This window comes from Perca flavescens, chromosome 21, assembly GCF_004354835.1.
Source record: "Perca flavescens isolate YP-PL-M2 chromosome 21, PFLA_1.0, whole genome shotgun sequence".
Classification (NCBI taxonomy): Eukaryota; Metazoa; Chordata; class Actinopteri; order Perciformes; family Percidae; genus Perca; species Perca flavescens.
In genome coordinates this window covers 26112191-26123134 of record NC_041351.1, presented here as the reverse complement: position 1 = coordinate 26123134, position 10944 = coordinate 26112191, and the positions used below count along the sequence as shown (strand labels likewise).

At 45.4% G+C, this 10944-nt stretch overlaps 1 protein-coding gene across 1 annotated transcript in view; it reads left to right on the top strand.

The window, feature by feature from the left end:
- The first annotated feature begins 774 nt into the window (after window positions 1–774).
- Window positions 775–10944, top strand: part of LOC114547722 (shisa family member 6) — a 76694-nt gene continuing 66524 nt past the window's right edge. Inside the window, exons 1-2 of the mRNA XM_028567060.1 lie at window positions 775–1304; window positions 3059–3219. Coding sequence (XP_028422861.1) covers window positions 775–1304; window positions 3059–3219 — 691 coding nt within the window. The remainder of the gene's footprint in view (window positions 1305–3058; window positions 3220–10944) is intronic.

Below are 10944 nucleotides of genomic sequence, written 5' to 3'. Positions count from 1 at the left end.
TCCTAACTGAGGTAGGCTGGCTTATTACACTCTCACTCTTTGAATATATCAAGAAATTTCAATGTTTTAAAGTTATATTTGAATTGTATTTGAAAACTCTATCAGTAATTGTCCTGTAGTCACGTCCATTTGAGTGCAGCGTTGGTATATTGTGATGCTTAACATACCGATGACATACCACATTCATTTGGAAGGTGTTTGTGTTGTGTTTGACAGATTTTGTCATGTTACCACGTTGAATATGTCATGCAAACTGAAAAAACGATTCCAAACGGGATGTATTCTCATGGCAAAATCTGTCAAGTTATTTGGACGTGTAGAAGCCTACTAAATAAATAATGACGTGACTCTGACGTCGTGAAAATACCTAATGAGCCCATTTGGCTTATTTGTTCTACAGCCTAACTTTGACTGGAGCATAAGTGACTGGGGCTCCAGGAATCAGCACCTTGGACAGCGACGCACCGCGGCTCACACACGCCGCTCAGCCGAGAGAGAGAGCGCAGAGCCCGGGCACCCAGCAGCTCCCCTCCCGGTCAGGATACGATGCTCTGCTGCCACGATGGGTCGCAGTTTTTCCGTTGCATAATAGCAGCCGAGAAATGCCCTTGACATCAGTCTACACAGAGTTGATTTCAGCATGACAGCGGCACAGGAGACTGAGCGAGCAGGGGAAGACTCGGCGGCGAAACTTACGCAAGACTAAACCCTACATGTTTAACTAGAGTTAAAGTGTCTTTGCCAAAACATCAGACTTAAGTTATTCACACTACAATGGGGATAAGGCACCTTTTGTTGCTGCTAATATACCTGGACCCGCTGTGCGTGCTGAGCGCCGCTGCAGGCGGTAAAAAGCCCAAGCCGGCGCCCCGGAAGGCTCCCAAAGCCACGGCGGTCCCCACGGCCGTTCCGCAGAAGACCCCGCAGCCGGCGCCCGCCAGCAACCACGACACATGCCTGGGCTACTACGACGTGAGCGGGCAGTATGACAAACTGTTCGAGTGCAACAACACGGACCACCGGTACTGCTGCGGGACGTGCTACCTGCGCTTCTGCTGCGAGTACAAGAAAGACCGGCTGGATCAGAAAGCCTGCAAGAACTACCAGACGCCGGTGTGGGTGCAGACGGCACCCACACCTGACCCCATCCCGACCGGGGAAACGTACGATCCGAGCATGGATCAGACCAGCACGGCGGTGTACATCACCTGTGGGATCATAGCCTTCATCATAGTGGTGGGAGTGTCGGTCAAAGTCGCCTACGACAAAGCTACAGAGCCGCCTCAGGAAATGAATATACATAGGTGAGTGGGCAGAAGACATATTACATATTATGTGAGAATGACTCGTGAATCCACCCAGTGTGTTTGCAGCACAAATATTTACTCTGCTCATCATTACTTTACAATGTTGTCCCCTCAGTGAGATAGAAAGAGAAACAAAGTCCCATCCTAAGAGATCATCACGTGCTAGATATATAGACCATGACTGTTATGGTCCTATAACAGTATAGACGTGTCTGCAGTCAGGGGTCAAAGGTCAAGATTCATGTCAGAAACAAGCCTAGAGCCATGTTAATGCAGTAGTCTCCAATGTACCATAATACAACTTATTATATTTATATCTTAAATCAGAGTGTTTATTTCCCTATATTAGAAATAGTGAACTATAAATCACGCTGACAGTATGTTTGAATTTTTCAGATCAGATTAGAATTGCGACAGATGTTAAATCCCAAAGTGCATGGGAATGAAAGATACAAATAATTACCAAGGAGTTAAAAGACAACGATTACAGTGATTGTGGCAGACGGGTGTGTGTGTGTGTGTGTGTGTGTGTGTGTGTGTGTGTGTGTGTGTGTGTGTGTGTGTGTGTGTGTGTGTGTGTGTGTGTGTGTGTGTGTGTGTGTGTGTGTGTGTGTGTGTGTGTGTGATGAGTTACACAAATAAGACAGTTTTGCTTAAATAATAAAACAGTGATTAACTTACTCTAATTATTCGCCCTTGATGCCCAACGTTTATATTGGATAATAACTATTGCATTATATTTTTCCGTTAAGCTGGGATAAAAATGGCGTCTCGTATGTTTGAATTACTATAGCCCAGATATTTTGCACATGAGGCAACCAAGTCAAGGCAGCCAGCTGTCAAACATCCTCTGCACATCAGCACAAGGCTGTCTGGTGTGTTCAGGTGGGGTTGTGACAAGAATGTTTAGCAGAGATGGGATACCATGGTGAATGATTGCATCTCAGCTCCACAGCTGACTCCTGGGGCTTCACCATACCAAGAGTGGACCACATGTTGTAGACTGTTCCTACATCAGTAAACAAATGCTGACACACATTATTTCTTATCACATTATAGCTTTTTTTATTGGATGCATTATTCAAAACTTGAGCAATCTTAAGACTGTGAATAATGGATAGTGTTAACGTTGCGGCTGTATCAAGGTCGTGTGAAATGCATGCACCGCTGCACATTCAATAAGGAACAGGAAGGGGGTGTGGGGGGGGTGGGTGAAGCTAAAATATGAATTTAAAAGCAAAGGTTACGGTCGGTGATACATTTGTGGTCGTACAAAAGCTTTGAGCTGCTGCAGCGCTGCGAAAGTAATTTGATTTCCTCTTTCAAAAGCAATGCCAGAAAAAGCAAACAAACACTTTTTGAACTTTCTTTCATCGTGATTGCTTCTCCCTCTCTTCCTCCCTCTCCTCCCTCAAGGACTCCATCCTTCCACATGCACCTGGTGCCGTCTGAAAAACATTCAAATTCAACCCAATTAGACAAGATACTCACACATCCAATGTTGTTTCTCTTGCAAAAGAACATTCGTCATGTTCCCAGATGTATAAAAAAAAAGAACAGAGCAGCCCTGAATTACCCATAATAGCACAACACTGTCTTGACAATTAGCAGCCATTCGGCGTGCAGAGAACAGACGTGCTATCACTTCATTTTAAACTGAGTTCAGCTGCACTGAGAGAGAAAAACTGTACAAGAAGAGAAACATGGTGCAGCATTAACAGCCATTCTTGTTTGTTGTTCTCGGGTTGCAGGGCCCTCGCAGACATCCTGAGGCAGCAGGGGCCCATCCCCATCTCGCAATACGACTGTGAGAACTTTGCAGCGATGAACGGCTCGCCCAAAGACAACACGCCGCTCAGAACCTCATCCAAGAACCACTACACCCCTGTTCACACCTCCAAATCCAACCACGGTAAGAGCTCTCCTCTCTCTCCACTCAATATTCACAGCTTCACAAGCATCCACTAGTTGATGTGTCACGACTGTTGGTCAAACACAGCTTGAAGGCCGGTTTCACTCTCAGTGTGTCTTTGTACAGCATTTCCAATACATTGTTTCGGCACAAGATTCTGCATTGCCCTCCAAAGAGCAGCCACTGTGCTCACCCTTTCAGTGGTGTAATCTCGTAATCATCAGATTTGAGCAAGAGAGTGCGAGGGAGAGAGCGGCAGAGAAAAGACGGGCCAGATAGCGGAGATAATTACAGGCTGGCAAGGTAGCGCGGCCCCGCACTCTCTGACAGGCTGCAAGTGATGGCCTCTCAGTCACTCAGTGGGTGAATCACACGCTGTGGTTTAACCCAGCCATTCAGACAACAGGCAGGGAACATAAATCCGTAATATGGCCGAAAACGGTGCAGGAAAAGCAGGTTGGTCCAGGGGAAGCCAGTCAGCACCGGCAGCTTCCTCCACAAAGCAGGTGTTATCAGATCGAAAGAGGCAAAGACACTCAAGGAGAGGGACACAGATGGAAAATAATGAGATATTGGAAACACAAAGGAGTCGGTGAGATGGAAAGAAAAACAGAAAGATGAGTGCTAATGATACGTAAAGAAATATTCCAATGGGGAAAAGTGTAGTTGTTGATTTCAGCCGAAATGATGATGTATGTGCAGTTAGCTTTAAAAAGACTTTACACATATAGGTAGAATACATCAAGCAAATAATTATTATTGGGTGAAATGTCACTAAAAACGTATATCTCCAAATCTGCCGATTTTGAACTTTTAAGTAAAACTGAAAGACTAACTTTTCATTTCTGGGTTGCGATATTTCTCCAAAACTCAAAAGATGACATTTTGGAGCGCAGCGATGTGCATAATGGTCTCTTCAATCTTTTCGTAATATTTCTGTATTTTTCAAAACATGTTTTATGAATTAACATAGATGAACGTCGGTTTTGCTTTTGTTCATGAAACAGAGATCATCACATTCTTTGCACTCTGTTTCGTTACTTCTAGGGGTGGGGAAAAAATCGATACAGCATAGTATCATAATATTTTTCGTGGCAATACTGTACCATTACACGCCAAGTATCGATCTATTATTACATACGTAAATTGCACATGAGAATTAAACTTTTTGGTACTAGAATAATACAATTAATTGCTTTTTCAGTCCACTAGAACAAACTTACTTACTTTACTTTGTAAACAAAGTTGAAAAGGTTTTCCTTTGGGGACATCATTTAATGTTGGAAAAAAGGCAATAAATCGCAATATCCATCCATCCATCCATCCATCCATCTTCGTCCGCTTATCCGGTGTCGGGTCGCGGGGGGAGCAGCTCCAGCAGGGGACCCCAAACTTCCCTTTCCCGAGCAACATTAACCAGCTCCGACTGGGGGATCCCGAGGCGTTCCCAGGCCAGGTTGGAGATATAATCCCTCCACCTAGTCCTGGGTCTTCCCCGAGGCCTCCTCCCGCCGGACGTGGCTTGAACAACTCCCTTAGGGAGGCGCCCAGGGGGCATCCTTACCAGATGCCCGAACCACCTCAACTGGCTCCTTTCGACGCAAAGGAGCAGCGGCTCTCTCCGAGCTCCTCACGGATGACTGAGCTTCTCACCCTATCTCTAAGGGAGACGCCAGCCACCCTCCTGAGGAAACCCATTTCAGCCGCTTGTACCCTGGATCTCGTTCTTTCGGTCATGACCCAGCCTTCATGACCATAGGTGAGGGTAGGAACGAAAACTGACCGGTAGATCGAGAGCTTTGCCTTCTGGCTAAGCTCTCTTTTCGTCACAACGGTGCGATAGATTGAATGCAATACCGCACCCGCTGCCCGATTCTCCGACCAATCTCCCTCCATTGTCCCCTCACTCGCGAACACAACCCCAAGGTACTTGAACTCCTTCACTTGGGGTAAGGACTCATTCCCTACCTGGAGAAGGCATTCCATCGGTTTCCTGCTGAGAACCATGGCCTCCGATTTAGAGGTGCTGATCCTCATCCCAACCGCTTCACACTCGGTTGCGAACCGATCCAGTGAGTGCTGAAGGTTGCAGGCCGATGATGCCATCAGGACCACATCATCTGCAAAGAGCAGCGATGAGATCCCCAGCCCACCAAACTGCAACCCCTCCCCACCCCGACTACGCCTCGATATCCTGTCCATAAATACTACAAACAGGATTGGTGACAAAGCGCAGCCCTGGCGGAGGCCAACCCTCACCTGAAAAGAGTCCGACTTACTACCGAGAACCCGGACACAGCTCTCGCTTTGGTTGTACAGAACATTATATTGCAGAATATCACAATATGTTAAAAACCGCAATCATATCATGTCGTGACATAAGTATCATGATAATGGTATGGTGGGGCCTCTGGTCATTCCCACCCCCACTTCTTCCACCCTACACTACAACACAGCAACATGCTGTTCATACTATCACAACAAATATTTGGGTTAAGAAAATTTCTTCCTTTTAAAGATTCTTTTTTTGCGCACTTTGGACCTTTATTTGAACAGCATGGACTTGAAAGGGGAGAGAGAGGGGGAACGACATGCAGCAAAGGGCTGCAGGTCGGAGTCGAACCCGCGGCTGCTGCGTCAAGGAGTAAACATCTATATATGGGCGCAGGCTCTACCAGGGGCTCTACCCAGCAACATGTATTTCTGTGAGGACCGGGAGTGTGGTGGCACTATGGGGACACCTCCAGAAATGCCTCACTTTCGCTGCCTGCAAGACCCAATCAGGTTCCCCTCAGCCTTTTAGACCTCAACATGTGTCTGTGTCAGTATTAGTAGATCAAATCCAGGGTTTTCACTGGCATTATAAGGTTTAGGTGCAGCACCCGAGCCGTTTTGGGCAGCAACTAAGCCAAATGAATGTAATTAAAAGACTTTTCTCAGAACTAATGATTGTAGTTGGACTTCTTTAGCAAGTTTTGTCTTTAAGCTTTTTGAATGTTATTAATGTATTTTCTGCTCTAGCTTTTCCAACGTTTTAGACACAGATATGGTGATAATAACGCTCCAAAATGATGAGAAAAAAAGGTGCAAAACTACCCCAAAGAGACACAAAAATGACATTAAATGTTTGGGGGAAATTGTTTTTGTTTTATTGAAAAACGCCAAACGGAAAATCACAGTTAAAAGCAATAGATAAAAGAAAAAAGTAACACACACACACACACACCTGCCGTTTGGCCATTCTCTAAACAATAAATTGTGCATACTTTCAGCGGTGTTTGGGTCGACAGACTCTTGTGTGTCATGTTAAGCTGGCCTCTTTCTGCCACATCGCCGTCTATGACTTGCTGGGAACATTTTCTTGCAGCTCAGTGTTGGTCACGACCACAGTCTGCGCTGGTTCACTTAGTGTCTCCCTCTCTCGTCTGCTGCATCAGCCTATCGCTAATGGTCAGTAGCCAGCCGTGCACGGCGGACACACAGCTGCACGTGGCAGGCTGCGTTCACTAAGTCGTTGCATGCATTTATACTCAGTAAAGGTCGAGCATCACTTTATCTGTCTCTCTGCTTGACTATTTTGCCTGCTTGCACACAATCACTGCAGCGAGAACACAAATCAGCTCAGTGTAGCACAGCCTTCATCGGGGACCGCGGCAGTCCTGATGGGGTTGGACATGAAAGACATTGACAGCCCGGGCCAAAGCGTGGTTAATGTGTGCATATAAATTGGGAGCTCCGCTTGATGCCTTCACAGGCTCCAAGGTGCACTCGCTCTCTGGAAAATGCATATTCATGTGTGCCTAAATGGACATTTGGCACAGAGCGGGGAGGCAGGCCTCTTAAGGTGAGAAAGAATGGCACTTCACATCCGGAGGCTTTTTCAGACACTTTTAAATCAGGTGGAGAGACCTCACAAAGCAAGTGGCTAAAGGGCCCAAGAGGATCCTATTAACTAATGTCAAGAGTGGGAATAACATCCGTTCCTCCTTTCATCCTCAACATGCGACCATGCCCAGCTGCTCTCAGCAGCAATAATTTATTTCATCCTCAGAACTTTGTTTAGACTCAATTCTAAAAATAAATGCTGATTTATTTTTTTCACATTGCAGGCCTTGTGTAGTGACATGGTACCCTTGGTGCACTGCAAAAACTTCCCTGCATTTTTAGAATGATATATTCCCTTAAAAAAACAGAGCCCAAAGCAAAACAGTACAGGCTGCATAATATGATACCAGCGCAAGTGCTGCTATTTCTATTCTCTGCATTGTTGTGCGCTCAGATTCTCCGTGTTGTGCCCCCGGCCAAAACACGGAACAGACCTTGAAAGGGTGGAGGAGATACCTTTACCGAAGTTGGCCTCTGGTTAAAGTAAACAATAACCGCTTCTCCAGTAATGCAGTTTGGCCCACAGCTCTCTTCAGATGAAGTGGATTTATTTACCGCACACCACAGGCAAAGATTTGCCTCTCTTTTTGTTTTTTGAAAATTGTTGCTTGGTTTCCTCTCTGACATTTTCCTAATACGCAGAATGATGAAATATAGTTTTCAGGTAGTGCAGAGAGAAGCTGTTTCCTCCGTCTCAGTTTAATCAACAGAAACCAAAGAAAAACAATTTCTCCCATAGAGCACTCCTGCAAAAAACAAAGAATAGGCAAACTGGTTTATGAGTTATGGCTCTGTGTTTACTGCACCAGAGGAACCAGAATAAGCAGAATATAGGAATGACGATGTTGGAGCGGCCAGCGTCTCTCCGTGTCGGAGCTATTCCAGCACTGCAAACATCGGAGCCGTCGGTTCGTTTAGTCTGAGCCGAGCGCTCAAAGGTCACCTACTGTGGACAATCAGAGGTCCTGATGATAGAATAACATCTCAGCTATTTAGCAGCTTTGACATGACCTTCAGATATTTTTATAGCACGAAGCTGTGTGTGTGTGTGTGTGTGTGTGTGTGTGTGTGTGTGTGTGTGTGTGTGTGGTGAGTTACCCAAACAAGAACTTTTGCCTAAATAATAAAACAATGATTAACTTACTCTAATTATCCCCCCGTTTCCTAAACCCAACCGTAGCCTCGCGATAACACGCCATGTGGCTTTAGAAAGTGCCGTGTATCTTTACTCTGTGACGTTGCAGACTGCCGTCTGCTGTATACATACATACGCGGATAGCTCAAAATGCGTACAGATAACAAAAGTTTACGCGAAGTCATGATGTCATGTTGTCCACTGTGACCTCGCTGGCTCCCCATTGGCCAGATGATAACCCACCCCCACATGTTCTCTGCTGACTGCATCAACATGTTTAATAGAAGCTTCCTCCTGAGTGCACCTGTGTTAAACCTCAGCATCTGAGAGACCCTGCCTAATTGTCTCCTGCCCTAGGTCTAATTATTGACCCTGATTATGCAGGGTTTGTTCAGGTGTGGAGGCAGGGATCCATCAGCAGCTACCATTTCATTATGGACTGGTTGTGGATCAGGACTTACTGCACTGCACCATTACAGTCACAGGAGGACGGGGGCAGGGTTAAGAGAAAAGGGGGCATGTATTTGCCAAGACGGCATTTAAAAAGCTTGTGTATCTCAGACTGAGAGGAAGATAAAGATAGGAAGATATGCGATGCCGAGCTCCAGCTGAACAACTTTATCGAGATGATGTCCACTCCAGCAGATCGGCATCTGATAATGCTATAAAAATCTATGTAGCATGTAAATGACCTCCGCCTGGCTATGTTAAAGATTCATCCACCTTGGATCACCTCCCCGATGCAGTGCGACATCCAGCTCACTTCATGATATAATTATCTTATTATTCACATGTTCCCCCTCTCGGAGGTAATTCAGAGGTTTAGGTGTCCAGTGAAGAAGTCCGATTAAAAAAAGTATTACCATATGAATCCTCAGCCACACATGGTTGAGGTGAAAGTCACGATATTCTTTGTATCAAGGACGATAAATTCCTAATGCGTAGCTTCCCCCTGCAGGCTCTTTACTTTAGCTCACCTTAATGAGCTGGGAGTGGGAGCAGGAGAAATGCTTCTGAAGGGGCTCTCCGATTGGAGGGTTGTCGCAGTGGCTCATGGAGTGGCCTACCAATGACAAAGGTGACAAAGGAAGACACATGGTGTGTGTGTGTGTGTGTGTGTGTGTGTGTGTGTGTGTGTGTGTCTGTCACACACAGAACTGCTATGACTGAATGGGAAAACAACCCCAGCAGATCCTCCATGTGCAGCCGTGACAGCAGCGCACGGAGAGCTGTGATTGAGTTCAGAGTGCATTGGTATGTGGGTGGCTCTAACATATTGCTTTTTTTCTGAGGATCATTGCACAAGGTTTGCTTGTAAGGTTAACTTTTCCACCATTTCCCCTCTTATCTGTGCCTGAGGAAAAGACACCACCAGAAGCTCTCCGTTCAACACCGTGAAAAAAACACAAGTGCCACTGAGAACATGATGGAAAAGCCAAATGCTATTTTCTTATCTCCATCAGACAGCATTATGGAAAGGATCCCTACAGAGATAGACCTTTATTGTTAAAGAGTTTTTGTTTTGTTTAACATGAAACAGCCCCAAAATCACCATCACCAAACCCACCAGACTTCATGTTAATAAACAATACTTTTAGCGTGTATAGAGCCAGCATATTTCCATATGCAGTGTTTTTTGGGGGAGTGACTCTTCCCCAAAAAGTTGTTGGGGGTGGGGGTTGCGCGACTTTGCCTACATTGAACGTGTAATGTATGCAGACTGTTGGCGGAGCGTATGTGCCGCTGAATGTATCTTTTACCCGTCTTTACCTGCAGCGCCACACAGCATAGGATTGTGTGAGTCACAGGTGAGACGGGGAGCTTTTGCTTTGGGATTGTTGTTTCTTCAGTTTTTTGGAGCCGGCACAGAGCTGTGAAAAAGCGCTGTTATCAGAGGACGCAGGGGAGGGAACCAAGAAATAAAAACAGAAACTCTCAAAATGAAACTGCCAATATGATCATTCACAGTCATTAAGTTGTTTCCTGTATATCGGTAGTTTAATTTAAAAGAAATATAGACACTTACTACACCACTATTATCCATTTCTGTGTAAAAGGGTCGCACACACCTCGCGTAAAATTTTAAATAGAAGACTATTTTTACACTTGTAGAGTGGATATCCGCGAAGCAGACGCACCACTACGCTGCTCTCTGCCCGGTGACGCCAGTTTCATTGCTTAAAGTGAAAGCGTAGTGATGGAACATCCGCTCTGCATACGTTACGTGGGTAATGTAGCCGGCCTGTAAGTTAAAATGAATTGAACTTTTAAGGCAAGGAACGGACCCAATCCTCCTGCTGGGATTGAGGGGACATTTTGTCGGTACTCTATTCTTCGGTAATCTATTTTCATTATAAAATATCCAAGCATTTCAAACACATGTGTATCACACTGCACAAACACTGAACACACACTTTCCCAGAAGGCAACAGGTCACAACAGGCTATGAAACTGAAAAGCATTTCTAATTGAAAACTGAAGCCTACAAAATGAAATACAAAATAAAATGTTTTAATTAGTTTCACCCTGGCCATATTTAAACATTAATGGTACCCAAACATTTATGTATTGCAGTGCATTAAGCAGTAAAATGTAAAGCGCAACCCCCACCCCCAAGACACACCGTCCTCTCTCTCCGCTGCTGTTGGAGCTGAGTGGGAACCTGCAGGCGGTTCTTCCTGCGCCGCCATTTCATCTGTGCTCAT